We start from the raw sequence: 27,471 nt of genomic DNA, 5'->3' as shown, positions 1-27,471 counted from the left end.
AAAATGATATCAAAAAATTGAAAAATATCATAATAATTGTTTTAAAAATATGTGGATCAATGTTATAAAAACAACCTGATACAAGTTTTTTTTTGTAATTGACGTGTCTTTTAGAACATTTGAATTTTTAATCAACAACTTTTTTTGTGCACAAATGTGTATATGTTTTTTTATTTTTTGTTTTTATTTTATTTTATCATCTTGATGCACGAATATGTTTTAATATAAGTTTTTTGAACAAAATTTTTTGTGGTGAAATGAGTGAAAAACGATTTTGTTGTTTATAAATAGTGGCAAAATTAGAATTTTGAATTGTTGGAAAATATGACAATTTTAGACATGAAATTATCATAAATAACAAAGAACAAATAAATAGTAGCTTAGTTTAAAGTGGTAATAATTTAATCGGTACTATCGTTTTTTTCTTCACTTTTTTTTTAAAATGGATCAAAGACTTTAGGAACCTCACCATATTTTTAGACGAAATATTTTTTAAGGGTGTTTTTTCTTTTACATTAAATATTCTTAAATATACAAAAAAAAAAAAAAACACATTTGAATTAATTAATTTAAACTATATTATACACATTAGAAATAGCTAATTCGAACAAATTTTGGAGACTATAAAGAAAACTAGAGAGTGAGAAAAGAAAGAATCCCTTTTCAATGGATCAAGGGCCTTACAAACTTTACAATTTGGATGGGCCTGTCTCAAACATCAACAATTGCAAAATTTTAACCCATACTCTACACATTATACATCTACCTACATTTTAATGAAAACATCATTTTACCTTTATCTGAAAATAAAAATCCCAATTTAAATGAATGAAAGTATGCATTGAAAAATTTAGTTTTAATTTTGAATTTTCCGAGAAACCAAAATGTTTTAAAATATTAAACTTTAAAATATGAAACTTTTAAAATATTTTAAATTTAGTTTTAATTTTGAATTTTCCGATAAATTTAAACTAAATTTCGTAGTACACACTTGTGTTTTAAAAATCTTAATTTATATTGAAGATAGTGTAACAAGACATTTTTTTTTATTTAAAAAAAATAAAATACATAATTTGTATAAAGTGTAAGTAGAAATATAACGAAAGAGATATTGAATAGAATATTTTCATCAATAAGACTAAACCACAACGACCATTTTGACAATACATTCAATATGATAAATTAATTTATTATTTTTTTCTTCTTCTTCTTCTTGTGATATATTGTCTTTTTAACCGTATAATATAATTTTTTAATAAAAAAATAAATAATAGAATCTTAAATAAGGTTTAAATATATTTTTTTATCTTTTTATTTTACAAATTTTGAGCTTCTGATTCTCTATTATTTCCATTGTAATAATTGAGCTCCATTAACTACATAGCTGCTTATGTTTGATCACACTAGATATTCATGCCATTAATTTTTTTATTTATTCATTAACTATTATTTGTAAAATATTTAATCATCAAAATAAAATAAATTACATAAAAACATATTTGGGAATCCTGATTTCCGAACCCATCGTCTTCCTTTGTTCACTATTTCGGATAATCAGTTTTGGCTATTTCTCACTTTTTTTTACTTTATAAAGTAATTTACTTACACTTTCGTTTATGTAAAATTAAATTGTTTAATTTTTGCAATAAAATATCTACCTGTATATTACAGATCTCACGTCAATATTATAATAAAATAATTAATGTTACATTGTAAAAAAGTAAAATGATAATTATTTTAGAATAATTTTTCTTTGTTAAAATGAAGTGAGTAGTTAAAGTCTATATAATTCTATCGACTTCAAAAATTAATTGAGAATTCAAGGTATTATTTTTTAAAATTTGATGGACTTACAATTTTAAATGAGTAATTATCTTCTCGTTAAAATTTTAAAATTCAATAGAGTCCTATAATGTGGATACGAAAATGCTGCTTTGGAATTTATATATAAAAAATATCTTTTTTTTAGGCATGCGACCAATGCAATTCTTTTTTTTTTCCTTCTCATTTATACCATATGCTGCATTATTTTATTTATTTTTTAATAAATAAAAAATATTAAATTAATAAATAAATAAAATTAAATATATTAATAAAATCAAACAAAATATATTAAATAAAAAAATATAACTAACGTAGCTGAATAGATATGTCAAACAAAAGTATATGATATAATATTTTAACAACTATAAAAAATATATTTTAATAGTTCCCTTTTTTGTAGTCTATTATAAATAAATTAACAATTTTATTCTATTTTGCAATCAATTCTATCTTATTTTATAAATAAATTAATAAATTATAAATTTATTTGTAAATGAAATTAACAAATACATCTTGTGACTCCTATTTGACCGTCAATTCTATTTGTTAAAATATAAATTAATCGTTTAAAAATAAAATAGACGTTAAAAATGAAATATATAGACAAAACTAATAGATTAGTATTGAATAACCGAGAGAGTATATGCATCTTATTCTTAACGTTTATTTTATTTTTAATATAAATAAATATATATTTTTTTTTCATTTTTTTTTATCTGAAAAGAAACAAAATTTCACAAACAACATAGTTAAATTTTTTGAACATGTTACATGGTTTAAGCAACCATATATATATATATAGATATATATTCTAATTTATATTTTAATAAATAAAGTTAACAGTAAATAAGATCCAATTAAGAACAAAATAGAAGAGAATTATCTACATTTATTTACAGATAAAATTAACAATAAAATAAGAGAGAGTTAGTTATGAGATGAAATTGCTACTTTATTTACAATAATAGAAGAGTTGTTCACAAAAAAAAAAGACAAAATTGCTACAATATTTACATTGAACTACAAAGTAAGAGGACATTAAATAGATTTTATTAATATAATTTATTTTTTATTTATTTATTATAAAAAATAAAACAACAAAAAATCACATCTACAATATGCAACTTCCTAAATATATATATATAAAACAAAGAGTATTTTCGTATATAAAAAATATTGCGCCAGAAAATCATATTTTAGAAGCAGTATTTTTTTTTTAAAACAAAACAATATTTAAGATTTGAAAAGATCGTATAGTTAAAAATAAACAACCAACTTTAGCACAAAAATTCATAAGCAAACAATTCAATGGAAAGTTGAGCGGAAAATTGTTACTTTAATTTCACATCAATTTTTATGTATAAGATACTCTACCACTTGTTCATTTTACAATATATTGTAATCGTAAATATAATCCAATGACTATGCACTTCACGTGTCCTGTTTTTTGGCCGGCTCCACATGTAATATAATGCAAATGCATTTCAAGATTCACCTCTTTCATGGACATCTTGACATTACTTAGTACTTACTCATTCTCTTAAATTAATATTGCAAATTTATGATTAACATCCCCAAACTGAAGTTTTACTTAATCATTATCATTGTCATCCATTGCTTGATCTACACTTTACCAACACGATATATATCATTGTATGCGAGGAATAATTCTCTCACATTTAGGGGATATACAATTAGTTTAATAATTTAAGTAAGGGAGTTAAGATTAGAGTGATAAAAAGTTGATTGTGTTCAATATTTACTTTTAGTAAAATGCTAATAATATTAATTAGTAAACACAAATCAATGTTAAAATTTATTTATGGATGATATGTAAAAGTTATATTAACTAATTAATTTCAAATTGATGTTTGAAATCACTTAATACAACAACCATCGACATACCACTATATAGTTCAATTTGTTTTTATAAAAAAAATTACGCATTTATGTCATTAATAAAACAAGACAAATGCTAACAAATACACTAAGACATATTAAGGAATCAAATTTATAGATTTATATTGAAAATTGTGTATTCTAACTCAATTTTTTTGTTGTTGATGAAAACTCATAGAAGATTTAAAAGTTGTTTTTTCTACACAATTTCTACTTTTAAATTGTTTAATAACGACTCTAAAAGTACATGTCTGCAAAACGTATAAAACAAAACTATCTGATAAAGATCATCTCATGTACTACTCTTGTCTCAAATATAAACAAAAATAAGGTAAATTTTTTTTATGTATCTTATTCAAATTTTGGATTAAATACATCAACTTTTATTGATCAATTTTTGTTTATATTTGAGACAAGAGAGATTCTATTTTTTTTTTGTACCGATTGTTCAATCCATGATTGTAGAAAATTCATATCAGTATATTTTTATGTTTGAAAAAGATGGCAGTAAACATTTTATTCTCATTGTGATCCTAATTCTAAACTAATACATTTTATTCTCTTTATGTGACCATTCCTTTGTCTAGTCAAGTATAAAAAACACTTTTAGCTTAACTATCTTGGCCATGACAGGGACAGGTAATTGAAAATGTTATCATACAACTATTGTTCTCCTCAAACACGGATTCCATGATCTTGATACTGATAGTAAATTACATGAACAATGTCATAAGTCAAACTTACTCACTGGTTTATACTAGTTATAAATTATAGTACACATAAATAGGTAACTTGTAGCATAAAAAAATAATACTAATACTTTATAACGAAGTACCACAAGAATTACACATTGCTTAACTGATATGAAATTCTCCACTTGCATGAACCTCTTTGACCCTCTTGTCATACTCATCTTCTTCATCCTCCTCCTCTTCCTCCACCTCTTCTTCCACTTCTTCTTCTTCTTCTTCGCCTTCCCAGCCAAAACCTTTGACGGGCCTAGATATCGGAGGAGGTTCTCTTGCTTCTCCCACAATTTTCATTATCTCATCCACACTTTGAATAGAAAAGCTTGGGTTGCCTCTTTGGTAATAGGCGGCTTGAGCCGATTCAATTAGCTCCCGTGGAAGATTCTTTAAAAACCACGGGTGGTTCTTGATTTCCTTGAGAGAAATTCTCTGCAGACGGTGGGAAGAATAATAAGGGACATGTTGAAATTGACTTATTTGAGTTTATCTACTAATATAAATACTTGTGAAACTGTTTGAGAGAGTTTATGGAAACAGCTTATGACATATTCATGAGCTCTTTTCAACTACTTTTCGTAAACTCTCCTCAATAGCTTATGAATAACAATTTATAAAGTATATGAAAATAATTTGACTTTATTTTATCATTTTTATAGAAATAGTTTATATGATAAGTGTATATGCTATAAGCCTTACATAAGTTCTTACATAAGTTGTTTATTCAAATAGGACTAATGTCTGGTAGTTAGCTTGATAAACAATATCTTGATTCCAAATATCAAATGCAGTCAAGTATATTTTTAAACAATATCTTGTTTGACATTAATTATAATTTATTTGGATTATGTTTCTATTCATTGACATAGTGGTATGCAAGGGTTGACAAGTGAACACAATAACAAATGTGTACATTTAGCATTGGATATAATACAGATAAGGCATATATGACATGATAATATATCAAAATCCTACAAATAGACAAATAAAATAAATTGCGTAAACATCATAACATACCCTTAAGGGATTAGCAACAAATATACGAGATAGGAGGTGTTTGCAATCTTGAGATATATGAACATAATCAGGGATTTTGTATTGAACAGCCATAATGCGCTGCAGTAGAGGAAATGAAATGAGATAATAACATAAAACAATACGAAAAATCAGTATTGTAAGGGAAGATAACATACCTGAATTGTTTTCCTAAAATTTCTAGGATCATCTTGATCCTCAAAGGGATATGCTCCAACCAGCATGACATAAAGAGTCACTCCACATGACCACACATCAGCCAACTAAAACAATTTTTAGAATGGAACATTTCAGTAGATACGTTTAAAAGACTTTTCCATATAAAAGGGGAAGTTGACATTGATATAACAAACAAACACACGAGAAGAAAAAGGAACTATGCATAGGCAATTCAGCGGTAGAGTACATACCTTGCCATCATACTCCCTCCTATTAAGAACCTCTGGTGCTATATAAGCTGGAGTTCCAACAGTTGATTTCGGTCGGGAATGAAGCAAAGAGGACTACACCACAAAACTAAAGATTGTCAAAAGACTCAAAACTATAAAACTAGGTTGTATTCTAATTCATTCGAGTACCTTGGAATAACCGAAGTCACAAATTTTCAAGCGAGGTGCAGGACTTCCATCTAAAAGTGTATTTTCCAGCTTCAAATCTCTGTGGCATATTTGCTGCAAAAGGAGAGTAAAAGAAAAACATAGTTTCTCAATTTGTGTATTTTTGAGTACCAAAGTCTTAATATAACTTATCAGAAATTGCGCAAGATTATACCATGGCATGACAGTAATGGACACCGGATATCAGCTGCTGAAAGAAATATCTAGCCTGAATAATCAAAGGAGAAAATAAATAAGATATGAAAACAATCTTAATGACACTGCAAAAGTGTGAAATAAAGCAGAAAATTCTTAAGACCATGTAAAGTTATTAACCTCATCTTCGCTGAACCGGCCAGCATTACATATCCTCTCAAAGAGTTCCCCTCCAGCTGCATACTCCATAACTATTGCTAAATGAGTTGGGGTCAAAACCACCTGAAACATCAAAACCCCATTGAAGTAACAGTTATCAGCTCACAGTTAGTTAATAGTGTACTCATTATGGTTTTAAATTGTGATCTGCCACCACAACTGCAGCCGCAACATAAAGGATTTTGAGGTATCTGTAACAACAATTTTGGCCACATCGACTGCATTTTGCTGCAATATAAAGGTTCGCAGCAAAACAGCGACAACAATTTAAAACCATCAATACTAAGATAAACAAATAGAGTCCTTGCCTCCTTGAAGCGAATTATATTCGGGTGACGAAGGGACCTGTGGTTGATAATCTCTCTTGCCACATTCTCATCAATCTGGAATTAGATGAGCAGAAAAAGAATAGAAAAACTTACAATCCCATATGTCAAAATAATAGCTTCTCAAAATCATTTAGCATAAACAGAAACAACATAACAAAATCCAAGCAACATGATGAAAAAAAAGAGTCATATGTTGGATTTGCTAACTCAAATATTAGATGATAATAACTTTTGAGTACTTAATTCTAGTAATTAGTAATCACAAAATAACTTTTTACACAAATGTATATATTAACACATTTCCTTGATTTTTAACACGTAGACACCAAACACGACACTGGTACTAAAGTTCAGTTAAAATATAAAAAATGGATGCGATTAAGTGTAATGACATGTATGCAAAACTTAATATTAGTGATAAATCTGGAATTTTTATGAAGAAAAAACAGAGTAAAAAAGGAAAAAAAGTAGAATTGAAAGGGAATGAAAGAGAGAAAGTAAAAAACAGAACCTTGTGGCCACGCTCGATGTATTTCATGGCAACGAGTTCCTTAGTCTCCTTGTTCCTCAAGAGTCTAGCGACTCCAAAATTCCCAGAGCCCAAATCCTTAACAACCTCATATTTATCCATAATAAAATCTTCCACTGAAACAAGGACAGTAACAGTTAACGGTTATGGATGAAAAAAAAGGTTGAAGAAAGTGAAACCGAAAATGGGCATGCAAGTGGCTGTAGAATCTCGACACTATTCTGCACTCTGATCAAAAGGGTATTGTAAAAGAGGTATCTTTCACTGAAAAATTGGTTCTTTCTTTCTCCACATATATATATATATAAGTAATAATATTGGGGAGAGAGAGAAAGAGAAAGAGAAATATATATTTAAATTTTGAAAAGAAATAATAGTATTTATTTAGGAATAGATTTGGATTGTGAATGAGGAGAAGAAGGAGAGAGCACGTGGGAGTGTGTGAGAGAAAGAATTAAAAAAAAAGGCATGGAGTAGTGTTGATTGTTGAATCCAATTATTCATTCATTCATTGATCGGTTAAATTGTTGTTGTTGGGTTGGGTTGTTTTATGGTGAAAAATGGCATTGGATCTCTAACAGCGCCGTTGCTCAAGGAAGGACACCTTTCTCTTCATTCCTTAATCAATCTCATTCTCCTTTTCTTAAGCTATCTTCTTCTACTTTTTTGTTTTTTTATTTTATTTAACTGTGTTTTTCCTCACTCCTCAACTACTACACTGTTTTCTTAATCAATAATTGTATACTAAGAATATCTAGAGACCACTATTAACTCAATGTTGTGTTTCGATACTTTGTGCAAAATTACCGTGATGATTTTATAATATTAATTATTGATTTATTAAATTATTAATGATATTTGATTTTTACTATAATAATTTTTAAAATTATGTTTATAAATGATTTAAATAATTTTTTTAATTTTTTTTTTTGTATTAGGTTAGTTCTAACATAAATGTGACTCGAGGTCATAACATCTCATATTTTAATAGTTTTAGATAAGTATCCAATAAATACAGTCATACTATTTATATAAGGGGATTTGAATGCCTTTTACTTAAACTTATTTTGAAAAAAAGGACATTAATATTTTATCCTTTTATCAAGAAAAAAACTAGACAATATTTTGTTTTATTTTACCAAAGAAAATATTATGTTAAAAAAACAATATAATTTAAGTTCACAATTAAATAATATGAAATTGCTCATAAATTCCAAATTTTACTATTCACATATTGAGGACTGATATGGAATTTTATCAAATACTCTCTTTTCTTTGTTAGTATGTTAGTATATATGAGTTTTGTTGCTAATATATTTAGAAAAAGAAAAATAACATGGACAACCACTTTCTTATTATAGTTTCACTTTTCTATATTTACTCTATAGATTTATCTCCACCTATTCTACTTTTTTGGGTACACATATCAATATAATCTCTTTATCTGTACAAAATAGAAAATATGAATGAATACACTTAATTAACGCTCATTTTTATTGTATTAGTTAGAGCATTTTTAACGCTCATTCCTTATTGTATTGCTTACTTTTAGTTTTTCTTCGTCTAAAACTATAAATAAAAAATTAATCACAAATTTAATATATATTTAAATTAAATACATCAATTTTCTAAATAAATTTTTACTTGTATATTGAAACATATGAAATATTTCTTTGCCATTTGAGTTATCAAACATGTCAATTGTGATGGCTTACAATAAAGCGATCTACCTTATTCTAGCAACCCGAAAATATGGTTGCTTATGATATATCATATATGAAAACATTTTTTTTTTCCATTTAATCTCAAATCATTATGCAGTAGTGGAAAAATTAATAAAAAATAATTTATTATGGCACATTTGACCATTGTTTCAATTTTCAACTACAAGACAACAAATCTTAATAAGAAGTAATCACCTTGTATAGCAACTACAAATAGAAAATTAGTAACGAATTTTGATACATGACATCAAAAAGATAAAAAATAATTTAATGACAAAAACAATACATATTGATATTTTTACGTATTAATGTAAATAACAATTTTATATTTTAATTTTAAATAAAATTAAGCACAATAAAAAAATACTAAAAGTAGATTTTAAATTAATTTTTTTAAAATTTGATCATTTAATCTTCAATAAAACAACATAAATCATGTGATTCTATATAGTCACAATTATTGTGATATTATACAATCTAATTTCGTGGTGTATAAGAAATATCATTTTTTTTATATAAAAAAGACAATATAATTATATTAATAGTGATTAATTCAACCATCTTTAGATTGCTTAAAAATATGCCATGGAGATGCTTTTTAGGGTGCTAAAACTTGCTTAAAGAGAAACAAAACAAGCTTGCTTGCTCTTTGTAATAGAAAAGTTAACTAACTCAACCAATAAGTTAAGTTAACCAAAGGTATCAAAGATAACGATAGAAAAGACGTCTCTAATGAATAAAGAAACGAAAAGTGTTGGAGTGTGGAAAAACGCGTTGACGACGTGAATCCGGAAATAGTTGCCGTCAAGCACCACCGTCGCATCGCATGACTATGATTGGCAGACTTAGGCAATGAGCCTATGACCATCTCCTCATTAATTTCGTCAAACATTATGGTACTATTGCGTTACATTAATGTTATCAATCTACGCGCAATGTTGTCAGACCTTCGTACAAGTTGCATGCCAGTCATGTGCCTGCCATTTCGCAATCTCAAATTAGTTTCCATCGTGTATGTACACTCATACTACTCATTGCCCCATCATTTGCTTGCATTTATTATCTATCCCATACTGTTAATAAATTTTGGTTCATGCTATTGCTACCATTTTTAAATAAGATTTAGAAAAAAACACTATTTATGCTTAACAAATGTTACGTTAAAGGAACAAAATTTATGCCTTAAAAAGTTGATTACACAATTACAAATATCAATGCACTTTTATTATATAATTTTATATTTAGATTATTAATACGTGTTTAGGAATAAAGCGGTCTTAAACATTTTGGATGTTTTTTTTTAATTTAAAAAATTAGATCTTTACTAAAAAGTATAAATTTATTAACTAAAAAGAGAAAAATAAATTTCAATTCATGTAAAAAAAATATAATTTTTTAGTACTTAATTTTTTTTAATTCATTTTTTAGTCCTTATTTTGAAAAAAAATTATAAAAAAAAAGATATTTTAGTCCTATAAAGTCAAAAGAGAGACTAGAAAAAAATGAAAAAATTTAGAAATTAAATTTAAAATGTCATAAATTTATAAGGATTAAAAATATATTTAACAAAAAATAATTCACCCTCATATTATTATATTATAAAAAAGAAATTAAAACCCTTACTAATGAAAGACTATGTTCTATTAGGGTTATTGCACAACCTAATAATTACCTTGTCTAGGAGTGAAAATGAGTCACATCTTTCAAAAGAGGTTTATGACTTATTTTGGTTCTGTATAACCTGTTTAATAAAAAGATGAGATTCAAACTAAAAAAAAAAATTTATTTATTTAAATATGTTAAGTTTAGACTCTTTAAAAAAAACTTATTAAACATGATAAGCCGACTCATATATATAATTAAAGTATAATATTTATTTATAATAATAATAATAATAATAATAATAATAATAATAATAATAATAATAATAATAATAATAATAATAATAATAATAATAATAATAATAATAATAATAATAATAATAAACCCTTGTAACTTTACAATAAAGACTCTTATTTCCTCTCTTAAAAAAAACTATTGTTTAGTAGTAACTTTATAATAAAGACTCTTATTTCCTCTCTTAAAAAAAAACTATTGCTTAGTAGTAACTTTATAATAAAGACTCTTCTTGCCTCTCTTATAAAAAAACTATTGCCTCTCTTATAAAAAAAAACTATTGTTTAGTACTATCCATTATCATTTAATTTGTTTTAAGACATTAGTGTAGGAAAGACATTTTATATTGGGCTAATGTGTTTGCTACCATTGTTTAGTACCGATTACCATTTGATTTGTTTTAAGACATAAGTTTTGGAAAGACATTTCATATTGGGCTAATGTGTTTGCTAATTGCTACCATCATGGTATCTAAATACATATTATATTGGATAACCAACCGAAGTGATACATCATATTTGACCTTGGACCGATTGCCAACGAATGTCATATCTCAATTTTTGTGTCATTTTTCTGAAGTCTTTTCACATCGGATAAATGGCTCCGGAAGTGAAATTTCAATATTCCCGTTTTATAATTTTTCAATTTTACCCTAAAATCAATATAAAAAACACTTTTTACAGCGAAGTCCAGTACTAACAACAAAAATTCAAAACTAAAGGTCTGTAAGTATTGAACTTTGGTTTGGCAGTGAAGCCATTATCTTCCACAGTTGAAAAGTTGAATCGATGCACTTGACCATTGAGATACTCAAATTTAAAAGTGAACGAATTTCCAAAAACTGAATATTGATACATTGACTTGTGGTATCTGCCCCATCCAAAGTCAGTTGTCCAGAGACTTCACTGCAATAAAACATGTATAACTATTCATAGAACTGAACAAAAAATATATAAACAACATAAATATTACAAATTGCATCAAGCATCAAACATTCAAATATATTAAGAAATTATCAATTAATACACTAATAATCATTACGTCTAAAAGGCAGAAATAATTTACAAGATTTTGATTCCTTTGGCCTAATTAAAGCAACAATATAAGGTTAAACAGATTTATGAGGCTCCATATCTTTTATCCCCTTAAAATAATAATTGCACAATGACTAGGTATGCTGGAGCAACGAAAGCACATTTCCAGACATATAGAGCAAGAAAAGATGTAAGCATATGACAGCGTTAAAACTTAAGTTACTATATATCTTTTCCAATACAAGGAAAAACATTTTCAGCACACTTTCCTATAATGTTAAATAGTTGGTTTCAATTATTCTACACTAGGCCAAGATAAGATATTAAACCATAATCTACTCCAAAAACAATAGCTACAAAGCTAAAGATACATGAAATGCAGTATACTAAAACCTATCAAAGATTGCTTTAATTTAAATGATAAGGAAGGGTAATTAGGGTGAAAAACAAAATGAAACCTGTGAGCTACTTGAGAGGTCTGGATAATAATTTCTCTGAACTCCCCTGCTCTATGCTCTTTTGCTTGGGCTGGAGGTGAGAAATCATATTCCTGTGAAAGAAGACACTACAACAATCAACACTTGTAGCAGCAATACATACTTTATGTTGGGTGGGAGGCAGAGAGATTCTTGAAATCTGAGTCCTAAAGACAACATGAGGAAACACAGTCATCAAAACTGAAGTGAAAATGGAGTACAAGAAAGATAACGGTAATATGGGCCATGGGTTAGTGAAAAGCTAACAAAACTTTCGGTCTAATCCACTTTGTCTGCAAGCCAATTCGAAAATATGAATTAACAATGATAGAAAGATTAGTGTTTGCGCCTATGCCCAGTGCATAATGTTAGTTCCTTGTTCATTTGCAAGTCTTAAATTTTACCTCTAGATTTTAACTCATCAGTATCTCCTTTGCAATGAAAAAGAAAAAAAGAAAGACATCTGAAACAAATAAATTGTAACTATATTAAAACAATAGTACAATAATAATCCAAATAATCACTTGCAAAACAAAGAATTCATTAGAGTAACATAAACACTAATTGATTTCTAAAGCATTTTATTATCTCAATTCTAACCAAACCTGAACACTGCCTGGTGCAAAAACTTAGGCTATTGAAGGTTTATTATAAGTGGCTTAATTCATGTCTTCTCACAAATCAATTGATGATTTCACAATAATTGTAGAGAGCATAAGTTATCACTGCCCATATTGTATAAAGTTATAGCACTGTTCCTACTAATGGAGATGGTTATAGTTATAGTTCTCAACGAATCAAAATGTGTGAAATGGTCTTCCAAATCACTTTGCCCATTCCTCTGTACTAGAGTAAAAGTTCTAATATTAGAATCAAGAATATATGCTAAAGGACTCACCTATGCAGCATAACAAATTAACTACCTCCACATTCTTCTCTTAAAGGGCATAGCAGATGAACGGAAGCTTCAGCAACCTACAAAAACAAACTAAGCATGAATGAGAAAAATAACTAAAGCATGAAGAAAAGCTTGAGCAACAACTTACAAAAAGAACATTAAACTAATGCAAATTACAAAAATTCAACACACTGATTCACCAGTGCGTCCAGAAATTAGACAGAACATAAATCAATTAAAAAAATTTAATACACAGAACACAAATGAAATTCCTTTCCATCCATCAAAGAACTGTAATACAAAACAGAACACAAACAAAGGAGTTGGCGAGTAGAAAGGGCAAAATGCGTGCTTTTGACCAATTCCCTAGTTCTGCATTCTCTAATTACAACACAGAAGAAAATTCTATATGCAGAGATAGTTGGCGAGTAGAATTAAAATCTTAATCAATTCTCAAATTATAAAATTTTAATTCGAAAACCAGAATTAGGACCACTATGCAAACCTTATGTGGTATAGAAAATGCAGGTCCCAAGGTGCATAATGTAGAGAGTGCAATTTGAAGAAGAAATTACAGAAAGCAATACCGCAGAGAACTCAGAAACGCAAGAATCAACAAGCCCAGTGAATGAAGAATGAAAGAACATTGAGTCGCAAATGGTTAGGTGTGTTGTGGACTTGTGGGGGTGTGTCTATGAAAATTCTAAAATACATTGCCATTGCCACATTTGGGTCGCTTCTCATTCGCCTTGTGGTAGCATATTGCATTGTACATCTACTATTATTAATATAAGAAAAGAGAGGACTATCAAAAATATAAATTTACTTTTATGTCATATCATTATTTAAAGGTAAATAAATAAATTTAAGTAAAATAAATAAATAATTATCTTATAAAAAGAATATATTTCTTATAGAAAATTAACTAAAAAAAATTCTAATAAAAGAAACAACTATAAAAAAATACAAATTTATCTTCATTTAATTTTTTATTTCATCATTATTTAAGAGTAAATAAATAGATTTAACAAAAGAAAGACAAATAACTACAAAAAATAAAAAGAAATATAACTATATTCTTTCACCAAAAAAATATATCTATCATAGTAAGAAATAAACAACTATCTTATAAAAATATAACTACAAAAAAACCAATATTTTCATCCTCATTTATAACACGAGATAAATATTTGTTATTAATAAATATTACAAAAAAAATTGAACAAATCTCTCGCTTTGGTAAATATTAAAAAAATATGAGACACGTATTTAAAATCCATAATTATAAAAAAAATTATGGAAAAAATATTTATCATTGATATATAGAAATAAATATGACAAATACTTGTCATTGATAAATATTATGAAACATAGGACAAATATTTGTCGTTGATAATATAAAAAAATGCCTCAAAAATTGTATTTTTACCCCCACATTTTATACAAAACCTTCAATTTTACCTCACATTTAAAAAAAAAAAAAAAAAAGTGTAGAAGGCCACCAATCTAAAAATTTATTAAATTCCTTCTAAATATTTTTGTTTCAGTTGTGTTACGGAAGACTCAAAATTAATTTATTTAGAATATATTTGTATTTTAAAAAACTCATCTTTAAATTTAACAACACACATTTGTAATCTTGTGAGGGATAGACAATTTTTCAATTTTTTTTTTAGAGCCAAGAACAAATTTAGATTTTTAGAAGATTTATAAAGGTAAGAATATAATTATAGACTGTTTGAGCAATTTTTTTATTTAATGGCTTATTGTTAAGTCGACTAGACAAATTTACGCAGGCCACAGTGATTTTATAAAATTACTCTAGCTAGTTTACAACTCATTACCAACTTCTTGCGCTTAACAATGATTCACAAAATTAGTCTCTCGATTTTAAAAGTCGACAATTTTAGTATATCTTTATGATTTTTTAATTAAAAAATGATGATGTAAAAATGTTTTAAATAATGTGACATATGATACAATAATATACAATGATTAATATCTATGAAATTGGAATAAAAACGTAGTAAAAATTTAGCTTTCAACTTCAGAAATTTTTCATATTTTTATTTTATTAATGACATATGAATAATTAATGCATATAAATGGTTATATATTATAGAATTGTATGTTACGTCATTAAAAATATATCAATTCTGCGTTTTTTAGTTTAAAAATATGAGGGAGGGATTAAAACTGTCGATTTTTAAAATAGGGAGACCATTTTCGTGAATTGAAAATAGTAGAGAGACTAAAACTGCAATTAAATATATTTTTTTGTATCTTAAAAGAGTGATAACTTCTACCATAATTACAAATCCAAGACAAGACATCCAACTTAACAAAGTTGAATTAAGCCTTAAAAACAAGTGTCGCATTTAGATAGAAACAAAAAATAAATGCCATTTTTAATGTAATTTTAATTGTGTTTTTCAATTGTTCCCTTTGTAAAACTACCATTATTTATATTTTATCCATACTCATTATTTTAATATTTTGAACTGAATAAATAAGGCACCCAAAATGTATTACCTATCGACTATATTTCACATCTAAAACATAATGAAATTTCATGACACATCATAATACTTTAACAATTCCTTATCAAATTTCTTAATCTTACAATAAGTGTCACGTTTAGAAAGAAACCCAAAATAAATGTTATTTTTAATGTAATATTATTTGTGTTTTTCAAATGTTCTCTTCGTAAAACTACTATTACTTTTCTTTTATTTGTAGTTATTTTTAAATATTTTAAACTAAATGAATATGACACAAAAAAAGTATTACCTCTCAGATATATTCCATATCTAAAATACAATAAAATCTCATAACACATCTTGATATTCATAGGAAAGACCCATGTAAAAAATTGATATAAATAAGTGTACTTGAATTATAGAAAAAGGTTAGTAAGTTTATAATTTAATTCAAAATATAAAATTATAATAATAGTAATTTGTTTATATTTAGTTAAATTTGTTGATTTATTATGTATAATTTTTTAGCAGCATACAATCTGACGTATCTGATCATGTAATATGACATATCTGACCATACAATTTGACGTATGTATGTGACCAAAGTAGGCTTCTAAAAAAATATTTATTTTATAAAAGTGTGGCATATCTTGTATGTGATGTAAGTTTGCATATGGTTGCACATTTTGAGTAGTTAGAATTGATTTTGAATGTGTAAAATTAATTTTGACATAATTATTTATTGTTTATTATAATTAATTTTATCTCTAAAATTAGTTATAATTTAAAATTAAAATTTACAGTTTTGAATTTAAACGTAATTTTTAAACTAAAAATTTATTTTCAAACTCAATGTGTTCAAACACAAATAAATTAAATTCAACTCAAATAAATGTGTAATTGTTTCGATCACATAATTAAACTTATAGACTTGTGTGGTAGGTTAGTCGATCTTGCTCGTATTTGCACAACTATTTTATTTTATTTATTTGTAATGAAAATCCACGTTTTGATGTGGGCCTAACCAAAATATTATAACGGTCGGATGAATAAGAACAGCTAGACGTCCAGAGAGTCACAAGTGACAACCAAGCACAACAGAACTGAACACGCAAGCCCCAACGCATCCCTTACCTTTCATTCTCACCCATTTTTTACGTTACTCTTTTTCCACTTTTTTATGCTTCTTTCTCTATTTCTTTTTATTATTATTACAGGCCCATTTTTTATCAATTGCCTATTAATTTGATCTTTCTTTTCTTCTGTATTAAAAAAATAATTTGGTTCTGTTGCAAATGAAAAATTAAATATGAATTTGGCTTGTGTTGAAAGTAAAAACTTGTTACGTTCAAAGTACAGTTAAAAGGACAAATATCTCGTTTGCTTGATAAAGAAAGAAAACTCTTCTAATAGGTTGAATATTGAATATGGGGTTAGACTCTAACACCTTTAACAAATCAAAATTTGAATTCCAATAAAAATTATTTATAGTTAGTATACCACACGCTTTGAATAGAAATAAAAAATCTAATATAAAATATATGAGAACGGTTGCATTAGCTTTGGATGCTAACAAGTGTTTGAATGGCTGTCAGTTTTTTTTTTTTTAACTCTTCATCCTCATGGAAAAGAAACCTTAATAAAGCATAGTAGAGGTAAGTAAAGTAATAAAAAAAATGAAAGAGACAGAATAGACATGAGATTGTGTTGAGTAAGTGGTAACTAAAGCACAGGCCCATGCATGATTGAAAGCAGTAGCCGGCAAAACCGCCGATAATTTGCCCAATTACAACAACAACAACGTTATATACTACAAACCATGTCCCACGTTTTTCAACAACTACACAAGCTGGCACAACACAACACACTCTAATTTCATCATCACACACCACCACTACTCTTTATAATAATCGGATCAGTCAAAATGGGTTAACCCGAATAAGTCGGTCCGCTAAAATATAGAGCTTGAAATTTTTACAGGATTTTTTAATTTGGTTCGAATAAACCCGTTACCCATCCAAATTAGTCTTTATAGATACCGGATACCCCATAACCCATATAATCAATTAAAAAAAAATAAAAATAGTAAAATTAAATCCCATAAAAAAGGTTCAAAAGAAATTCAACCCACTTAATTGAATATATATATTATTTTTTGTGATAGAATATTATTATATTTAGTTGGTTATATATTTTTAACAATAAATTTCTTTATTTTTCTAAGTGGACAATCATCAAATATTTTGTAAAATGTGAACATTGTTTAAGAAGTCTAAATACATTTATTATAGAGTCACATTAGAACTATTCAACACTCTATTTAAATTTAATTTTAGTTTATGTTTAAGTTAGGCAAATCTAAATTCATTTGTGTTATGCTACATAATATCTCTATTTTTTAGATAAGTTTTGAAAATTTTGAATTGAATTTTTATTAATTGAAAAATACAAACTAATTTATGTATAAAGTGTAAACTATAATATTTTTTAAATGCACTTGAAAAAAAATAGACATCAAAATTAATTTATATGTGTAAATAGTATATCATAATTTTTTTAAATAAACCTCAACGAAAATTTTCAAATTAAAGATGTAAAAAAAAATTATAAAAAATGTGCGGGTTACCCCAACCCGCAATCTCTTAAAGGCGACCCTATATGATTCGGGTATACCGTTTTGACAGCTATTTTAATAATAACTGCTCCCCCTCAATCTCACTACCTATTAATACTTCCTTTCCCTTCCTTCCACTTCACAGAATCACATTTTTCTTCACTTACACAAATTATTCACCATGTCTCACGATGATTCTTCTCCAAACCAAACAACAACAACACCACAAGTTGATGAAGTTGTTGTTACCGATGTTAATGTTCCACCCCCAGAAAAAACAACAACACCTACTATTCCTTTAGAATTAGAGCAAGATCCACACCCTGAACCTGAGAAAGACAAAAATAACCCTGTTGTTGAAACCGTCACTCTCGAATCTCATCTTTCCAAACCCAATGCTGACTCTGATACCTTCAAAGACGAACAAACAACCAAATCTTCTGATCTTTCTGATAATGAAAACAAATCACTCCAAGAGCTTAAGAATCTTATTCAACAAGCACTTGACAATCATCAATTCTCCACAGCCACAGTTTCTTCCACCACCATAGCTACACCTGAAAAAGAAGAACCTGCAAAACAAAACGGAGAGGAAGAAGATGCAAAGAAGAAAGACGAAGAAGAAGAAGAAGGAGATAAGAAAGAAGAAGAAAAAGAAGAAGATGTGAAGAAAACTGATGTTGTTGTTGGTGTGGATGACGATGGAGCAAAAACTGTGGAAGCTATTGAAGAAAGTGTTGTTGCTGTTTCTTCCTCTGTTTCAACAGAGCAAGAACCAGTTACAGAGAAACTCGAAGCTAAAGAAGAAGCTTCATTACCAAAACAACCCGAAGAAGTTTCCATTTGGGGAATACCACTTCTCGCAGACAAAAGAAGTGACGTGATTCTGTTGAAATTTCTACGTGCAAGAGATTTCAAAGTGAAAGAAGCTTTCACAATGATAAAAAATACAATCCGTTGGAGAAATGAGTTTAAAATGGAAGAGTTATTGGATGAGAAATTGGGGGATGAATTGGAGAAATTTGTTTACATGCATGGATTTGACAAAGAGGGACACCCTGTTTGTTATAACATTTATGGTGAATTTCAGGATAAGGAATTGTATAAAAAGTGTTTTTCTGATGAAGAGAAGAGAGAGAAGTTTCTTAGATGGAGAATTCAGTTTCTTGAGAAGAGTATTAGGAATTTGGATTTTGATCATGGTGGTATATGTACTATTGTTCAAGTGAATGATCTTAAGGATTCACCTGGACCTGGTAAATGGGAACTTAGACAAGCTACTAAACAAGCACTTCAATTGCTTCAGGATAATTACCCTGAGTTTGTTGCCAAACAGGTACTACTTTGTTACCAAACTTTTTTTTTTTATTTATTTTTATCACTAATTCATTCTTTTTGCAATATTTTAAACTATATCCATGTTGAAATCAAATTTGCAATCCTTGATATTTGAAAACAACCTCAATTACGGTTTGATGTTACATTATAGATTGTAGCTGCAGACATTCTTTAAACCATGTGTTTGTTTGTTTCTATGGTGTATTAAAATTGATTTTATAAGATTGCTATCAAATTTGGTTGATGCAATCTCAATCACATGGTGTGAGTGTTGTGTGACGGAGACATTGAGAACTTTGATGTCCTATGTTTATGTTTTATTTTTTTAAAAGGATGTCATATATGTTTATGTTGGTAAATGTTGTATATGTGTAATAATTATTATCATTCATTATTTGCAACATTTTATACTACATTGCTATTGCGTTGCAATTCTTAATACTTCAAAAAAATGACGATCAAATTACAACCTCAATCACAGTAGCGATGTGGTCATAGAGACATTAAGAAACTTGATGTCATATGTTTATAATTATGTTGGTAAATGTTATATGTGTAATAATGGGTATTCAAATTGATCTTAGTTTTTATTTAATTTGTTTAGGTGTTTATCAATGTGCCATGGTGGTACCTGGCTGTGAATAGGATGATAAGCCCTTTTCTTACACTCAGAACCAAAAGCAAGTTTGTCTTTGCTGGTCCATCCAAGTCAACAGAGACCCTTTTGAGGTGAAGACATATTAGAATTCAAAATTTGCTTTCAGTTTGTGCTTTTAATTTTATATAATTTTGGAATTTTGTACTTTCAGATACATAGCTCCAGAGCAACTTCCGGTAAAGTATGGTGGATTGAGCAAAGATGGTGAATTTGGAGATTCAGATGCTGTTACAGAGATCACAATAAGGCCAGCAGCAAAACATACTGTGGAATTTCCTGTTACTGAGGTTGGTTTTTCTTTGTCCTTTTGTCGGATTTGATTGGTTTTGAGAATCCAAAGACATTTAGCCTAGGAGAAGGAATCTTTCATAGGATTCCTTTGTTTTCAATATTTTATGATTTGTTGTTTTCTTTGATTTCATAATCTATGCAACACATTGTGCAGGCCTAAAGAAAATGTAGGAGCAAATGAAAAATTAGTAATAAATAAATAAATAAATAAATAAACATAGAAAAGTAAAATTAATATAAAAAGCAACTTATTTTGGGATTTAGAATCCTTGCAGTTGGAAAAAGCTATTTTCACACATTTTAGATATGGATGATCGTAAACAATTCAAAAAATATGTAACTTTCATTTAAAATAATTTAAAATATTGATCTAAATTGTCTAATCTTTAATCTAACAACCACCTATATCCCAAAATCAGCCTTTCCCCAACTTCAAACAATCAAAATCTCTTATTTTGTTAGCTATGTATGTGGACCCACTTTGATGTTTGATTGGATAGGTTGTACTACAAACAATAAGTGACCTTACTTTGATTCTAAAATTTGTTAGCTATTTCAATTCAAACAATTATATTTTTTTCTTCTTCATATTGTCCTGTGAAAATTAAAGTGTCAAAATTAGAGTTGATTTATGAAACATGAAAACGACTTTAGACAAAAAGAAAAAGGCAACATATTCAAGAGTAGAAAAGAAGTCCCAAAGAAAAAAGTTAGCAGCCTATATCTTATTCACAGTCTGCATAACTAACCACGTAATGATGTTGATGTTTTGATTTGTAAATAGGAATAGGATTACATATCTAAGCTCTACATCTATTTATTATTATCTTAATAATAAGATAAGAAGCATGTAATAGGAGTTTACTTTAGTGCATGCTTACAATAAGGTGAATTTAATGAAATTCCAATGTTAGTAATTTTGTTAAAACTATAAGTCAATATTTAGTTTCAATTTTTGAGGTGGCAAAATTAATTTCGGAGGTGTATAATTGATTTTGACATATTTTATTATACTTGAATAAAATTGGTTTTTCCTTCAAAATTAATTCTAAATAACTAAAATTAGAGTTGTAACTTTTACTTCTAGAATTGATTTTTAGTCTTGAATCATTTATTCAATATAATTTTACATAAATGTATCTAAATTCAAATCATTTTACCTTCAATTCATATTTAATTAGAATTAATTTTTGTGAACCAAATAAGTACTAAAATGTATTAGCATTTCTCAAAATCATGCTAGCACACTTATATTATATATGAAAAACTCACCCTCAATTTAAAAATATATGGTATAATGGTTTGAATGATTTACTTGCAGAAATGTTTACTATCTTGGGAGGTGAGAGTAATAGGTTGGGAAGTAAGCTATGGAGCAGAATTTGTACCAAGCACTGAAGGAAGCTATACAGTAATTATCCAAAAGGCTAGAAATGTAGCTTCATCAGAAGAACCTGTGATTTGCAACAATTTTAAAATTGGTGAACCTGGCAAAGTTGTTCTCACCATTGATAACACAAGCTCTAAGAAGAAAAAGCTCTTGTACCGCTTGAAGACCAAACCTTCACTCTCTGACTGAGAAATCATCACAAGTGGAAAGGACCTGAATTGTTTTGCTTATGTTCTTGTGTCCACTTTTACAACCAAGATCTTCAAATTGAACTTTCTTGCTGCTTAAATATGAATATAAAGTTTTTCTTTTATATGTTTAATTTTGAAGAATATTATGTTTCCAATCATATATTGTTACATATTATTTTTTTTTTTTGTAATTTTCTTGGTATTATTTATTGTTGGCTTTTTTGTTATCTTTGAAGATAAAAATATCAAGGTCCATTTTTCGTACTGCATGGTATCTTTTAATTATTCATATTTTGTAACCAAAAGAAATTATTGCAAGCAACCAACAATTTTTTATTTTAAATTTGGTGGGGCCTTTCACTTTATCTCTGTCGTTCTGTCTGTTCTAGAGCATGGAATATGTTTGTGAGCTATCATGATTCATGTTGCAACCAGGGAAGAAAAACGTGATATATATGAATCATGGCTTTAAACTTCTACCATGAATCTAAGGTTCACTTCTACCATTAATTTTTTCAAACCATTAAAGTTGACTCGATAATTTAGAGACCTACTCCGGTAATAAGTTTTTTAATTTTGTATTGATATATTATTATTATTAATATTGTTGTACTTTTGTTCATTTATTTTTTAAATTTATTATTAAATTAATTGAACTTACAAATGTTAAATAAATATCATATATAAAATTTAAATTCGAGATTTCACAAATAAATAAAAAATGAAAATTAGTTACTTAGAATAAAGTTTGTGCGTGTCGTATAATTCACTTTTACAGCAACTAGCTACAACGGTTAGATTGACTTGATTCAGTAATATACTAGTTTAATTATTAAAATTTAACTGCAATTGAATTAAAAAATTACGATTCAATACTTAATTAATAGAGTATTACTATAAATGTGTCAAAAAAAAATGGATATTACTATAAATTATTAATTATCAATTGGTTAACGGTAGAATCGTCAATTTTGGTTACACTTTATTTAGATTTATTTAAAGATTAATTAGGACTCTGTCTCCAAAAATCATAAGATTAAGGCAACAAAGTAAGAGATAACAATATTACTTTGTCTGTAAAAAAAAATTACTTTGAATATTCCTGTTTTCTTATATTCAAGTTGAGAGCGTTCATTTTTACAAAGAAAACAAAAAGTTGAAAGCTTTCATAGTTTTTTAGTCTTGAGAGTAATCCCAATAAGTTGTTCTCACAGAGATTTCATTTCTGTAAGAGTATTCGCATGGATGTTATGCGCTTAAATTCAATAGTTTAATTTAATATAAATCAATATTAATTTTTAGAAATGATTTTCATGGTAGAATAAATATAATAATGAAAATTTTGTATTAAAATAAATATTAAAACTTCCATTATTATATTTATTAATATGCATATGGATATGCTTTATGTGTAGAAGCTTTGTATTAAATCAAACTAATAATGTATTAAATCAAACTATCCAATTTAAGCACACAAAGCACATCCATGTTCTTTAGAATATTTATTTTTGAAAAATAGTTTCAGAGTCTTATTGGAAAAACAACTGTTAATATTAAATATTAATAAATTAACTCTGTAAAATCAAATAAAAATATTATTTAACAAAAATCGTTAAATTATTTTGTGTACTCAACCTAAATCATAAAGAAGGGTCTTAATGGAGAATGTGTAAAATCTATGAAAAAAAAAAAAAAGATCACAAAGATAGAAAAATATGTAGGTAGAGAATCTTTATCTCTAAAGAGGGGACAATGTTACTTTAATGTGTAAAACAATTCTACACATATATCTATTGACACCCCCATTATGTAGATATTTATGGCCTTTACAAAAAATAAATGTAGATATTCATAGAGATATTATAAATACAAATATAACAAAATGATGTTATAGTAGGATTTAATTAGATGTGTATAAAAAAATATATTACTTGTGATATAAATTAATCTCAATTACTTATAGCGAAAAAAAATGGATTGTCGATATTATCTTAAATTTTGTAAAATTTGATTTACTTTTTTAACGATGAAGAATTTTAAAAAGTCTATTTCGACAAGAGTTAGAGAGTTAAAAAAAATTCTAAAATACGGTTATTTATTTGTGACAAGTATTAGTATGATTATTATTTTATTGTTTAACAATGACCAATATTACAAGCCAAGTAGCAAGTACAATCAATAAGAGCTTTGTTGACCCATAAATCTTGAGTTCCATATATGCCAGCCTTGGCAGAACAGAGCACTTCTCATATGTGTAAAATAAAAGGGCCAAATACAAAGACACTGAGAGGGTCCCAAACATATTCAATCAATGTCCAGCATTATAGTAGTGCCCTACTTTAACTTTTTATGCACCGAATTTCATCATAAAAAAAAGTCCACTGATTGCTCCAACGTATCTATATAGTTTTATTTATCTGTTTAAATATGCTTTATGTGCCTGTTTATCTTCCTTTTTTCATACAAACTTTTGATCCTTTCAAGGCTTCAAGTGCTGAACGATGACGATGACCATCATTTAGACCCAGCGAGGCATCCTAAGTTATATAAATATTTTTGTTTATTTGGTAAAGGTAAAGGCATAAAACATCTTGGTACTTTTTCATCATTGATCAAGATTGACAAATCAAGAATCACTTTGCTTATGTAAATAAATGGAGACACAATGTTCATGAGTTTTTAATTTTTTAATCACTTTATGCGACAATTGAACTCCTCTTTCTTTTTATTAAGGTTTAATTGCAGTTTTGGTTCTCCTAATTTATTTGAATCACGAAAGTTGTCTCTCTATTTTATTTTTTCTTAGTTATGGTTCCCAAACAGAATTTTAGTAAAAAAAATTGTTGAAATGTTATTTTTTTAAGTCACACTATACCATTTATGATCATAAATTTCAGGTACAATTGTTCCACAACGAGATCTTGAGACATGGTGTAGCTTAAATAAGCGCAAAAAATGGACATATTATCAAGTTTTAGACCAAGATTCTGTTTAAGGACTAAAACTAAGGAGAAATAAAATGGAAGAACTATTTTCTTAATTCAGCTAAAATAGGGGAACCAAAAGTACAATTAAACTTTTTTAATAACGCTAACAAGATATTTTTTAATATATATTTTTCAACATATTTTTTTTTAATTGGTTAAAATCTATATGTGTCCTATTAATTTTATATAAAACCTATATAATTCAGTTGGATCTATATGAATTTTAATCAATAAAAAATAATGTATTAAAAATTCAATAATAAAAATCATTATGAAATTAGAATATATTTTGAATTTAAGTTTGGGATTACACAAATTGATCGATTTGTACGCAAATTTCATTATAAATCTTCAATGAAATAAGTAGTTTTATCTGCCCTTGCATGCATTGGTAAATCTATATTTCTTTTCATAAATAAATCATGTAATTTGGCTCTCTTTAAAGCAAATTAAACATGCACTAACTTAAAGTAAGTAATTTTTCACCATGACTCATTTATATATTATTTTTTTGTTACAAATTGATTTTCAAATAAATTTTAAATAAAATCATAATACTTTCAATAAGTTATTTTAATTAATACTCCTATAAAATATCATTTTTACACTTTAATGTTTTTCTTTTTTATGAAAAAGGAAATTTAATTACAAAATCAAACAAAGTAAACAAATATCCCTTGCATCATCCGAAATAATAATGCCTAAAATACGAAATGAAAAATTAACTACAACTAAGTCAAAAAATGAGAAGAGTGACGCTTATTATCTAAACGATCAACACACAATTGACCTCTCAAAAGACACAAATAACTGAAATTTTCAAATTCAAACTTTGAAGAAGATAAATAATCTCTTGGAGGAGATGTTTGATATGCACATTTGAAGACTATCCAAAATGGATCATATTGACCACCACAACTAAGTTTAATTCAAAAGTAACTGAAGAAAGATTTGGTTGTTGTGCAAACTTGATACTCATAATTCATTCTTAAAGCTCGAAACTCAGCCTAAATCCTAGACTAAGAATCAACTCGAACAAGACCACCACAAGTAGAACTACCAAAAAAAGCTCTAAAAGAACCATCCACAGTAACTCTCTGTTGGAGAATCATGAGATAGACTTTTAAAATCATTTTAAAGTTATTCTCATAAGTGGAAAATTTTCATAGCCAAGAACCATATAAGCTTAATTTTTTTATAGATGAATTCATGTGTTTACCTATTGAAGCGTTGAGAATGATATAAATCCCTTTTTGATTGTGCTTAAACACATGATATGTTTCTTGTTTCTCAAATCATCTTCTTTGATTTTATTATGGACCTAATCGATTTATCTGTGGAGTCCTAGAAGTGGTTCGAATATCAAGATCTAGATTTTCGACAAGAATTACTCACCAAAAGTTTGCCATAAGGTATATAGTAGAAAGTAACTGATGATCCATATCCTTTCGATTACTTCCACCACCTACACGGTTACACCCCAACCCCATCCTCTCTGCCCTTGTGTATTTCTTTTGTCTAACATTTTTCTTATTGGCTTTGGTGTGGTGAATCAGATTTTCTTCTCCTTGATAATGCTGCATCTCAGGATCCACGTAGTGTTTCAGTTTCAATTCTTCATCAATTCAATATTTTGCCTGAGATGTATCAAGTTGGCTACACAGAATCATTTTTCCGAACGGGGCAGGTAATGTTTATCATTTGAATTTTATATTGTGAAAATTAACAACAGCAGCAGCAACAACAATAATAATAGTAATAAATATTATAATGCAAAATATTATAAGCAATGATTGACATCTAGTAATACATCATTGTTTCCTAAATCATAAGAAAATTAGTTGTATGATTTAACCCTTATTGCGACCACTATTTAAGGTGTAGTAATTGTTCTTTCGTCCAAATGTATAAATGAGCGTTGCCATACTTGCAAAGTACAATTATTTATTTATCGATTTTGATGTTGACTTTGCAAATACCAACATATCAAATATCAGATATTGATCCATTCTAGCATGACCATGCATTTTCATTGTCTCATTATATCGATATGCCCAATACATAATATTTGATGATCTTAAAGCCTACAACTCCTCAAATAAGGATCATAGTGACTTCAAGTCAAATGACTACTCGCTATAACCACATGAGAATCACTAAT

The 27,471-nt window shown here is 27.4% G+C and overlaps 2 protein-coding genes and 2 long non-coding RNA genes across 7 annotated transcripts; 2 read left to right on the top strand and 2 right to left on the bottom strand.

Annotated features, from left to right (window-relative positions):
• Positions 1–4,363: 4,363 nt before the first annotated feature.
• LOC101494601 (serine/threonine-protein kinase SRK2A-like) lies at positions 4,364–7,954 on the bottom strand. Its single transcript, XM_004503808.4, has 9 exons — positions 7,316–7,954; positions 6,784–6,858; positions 6,437–6,538; positions 6,276–6,329; positions 6,083–6,175; positions 5,915–6,007; positions 5,663–5,767; positions 5,487–5,585; positions 4,364–4,901 (listed from the first exon to the last, which is right to left on the bottom strand). Exons 1-9 carry the CDS (start codon positions 7,433–7,435, stop codon positions 4,578–4,580), a joined length of 1,065 nt encoding a protein of 354 aa, XP_004503865.1. The 5' UTR covers positions 7,436–7,954; the 3' UTR covers positions 4,364–4,577.
• Positions 7,955–11,365: 3,411 nt separating this feature from the next.
• LOC105852248 (uncharacterized) lies at positions 11,366–14,128 on the bottom strand. 4 transcript variants are annotated; one of them, XR_003473378.2, is made up of 5 exons: positions 13,867–14,128; positions 13,362–13,438; positions 12,868–12,926; positions 12,446–12,630; positions 11,366–11,858 (listed from the first exon to the last, which is right to left on the bottom strand). It is a non-coding gene; the product is annotated as an uncharacterized lncRNA (long non-coding RNA). The 4 variants fall into 4 exon arrangements; XR_003473379.2 differs by having other exon boundaries at positions 12,446–12,537; XR_003473380.2 differs by lacking the exon at positions 12,868–12,926.
• Positions 14,129–18,568: 4,440 nt separating this feature from the next.
• LOC101494291 (patellin-3-like) lies at positions 18,569–22,587 on the top strand. The gene is made up of 4 exons (XM_004503807.4): positions 18,569–19,791; positions 20,398–20,522; positions 20,603–20,738; positions 22,064–22,587. Exons 1-4 carry the CDS (start codon positions 18,637–18,639, stop codon positions 22,319–22,321), a joined length of 1,674 nt encoding a protein of 557 aa, XP_004503864.1. The 5' UTR covers positions 18,569–18,636; the 3' UTR covers positions 22,322–22,587.
• Positions 22,588–26,181: 3,594 nt separating this feature from the next.
• Positions 26,182–27,233, top strand: LOC113787133 (uncharacterized). Its single transcript, XR_003473435.2, has 2 exons — positions 26,182–26,722; positions 26,867–27,233. It is a non-coding gene; the product is annotated as an uncharacterized lncRNA (long non-coding RNA).
• Positions 27,234–27,471: the final 238 nt, after the last annotated feature.

The sequence above is a fragment of the Cicer arietinum genome, chromosome 6 (genome assembly GCF_000331145.2).
Source record: "Cicer arietinum cultivar CDC Frontier isolate Library 1 chromosome 6, Cicar.CDCFrontier_v2.0, whole genome shotgun sequence".
NCBI lineage: Eukaryota > Viridiplantae > Streptophyta > Magnoliopsida > Fabales > Fabaceae > Cicer > Cicer arietinum.
Note: the sequence above shows the minus strand (reverse complement) of the source record. Positions and strands in the feature narration are given on the sequence as shown.

Bases quoted from the DNA above. Each gene is read 5' to 3' on its own strand.
- LOC101494601 (XM_004503808.4), bottom strand. From the start codon at position 7,435: ATGGATAAATATGAGGTTGTTAAGGATTTGGGCTCTGGGAATTTTGGA. The intron at 5,768-5,914 runs GTATGTACTCTA...AAATTGTTTTAG, and splicing joins GGAGGGAGTATGATGGCAAG to TTGGCTGATGTGTGGTCATG. The intron at 4,902-5,486 runs GTATGTTATGAT...CACCGTCTGCAG, and splicing joins TTGTTGCTAATCCCTTAAGG to AGAATTTCTCTCAAGGAAAT.
- LOC101494291 (XM_004503807.4), top strand. From the start codon at position 18,637: ATGTCTCACGATGATTCTTCTCCAAACCAAACAACAACAACACCACAA. The intron at 19,792-20,397 runs GTACTACTTTGT...TAATTTGTTTAG, and splicing joins CTGAGTTTGTTGCCAAACAG to GTGTTTATCAATGTGCCATG. The intron at 20,739-22,063 runs GTTGGTTTTTCT...ATTTACTTGCAG, and splicing joins TGGAATTTCCTGTTACTGAG to AAATGTTTACTATCTTGGGA.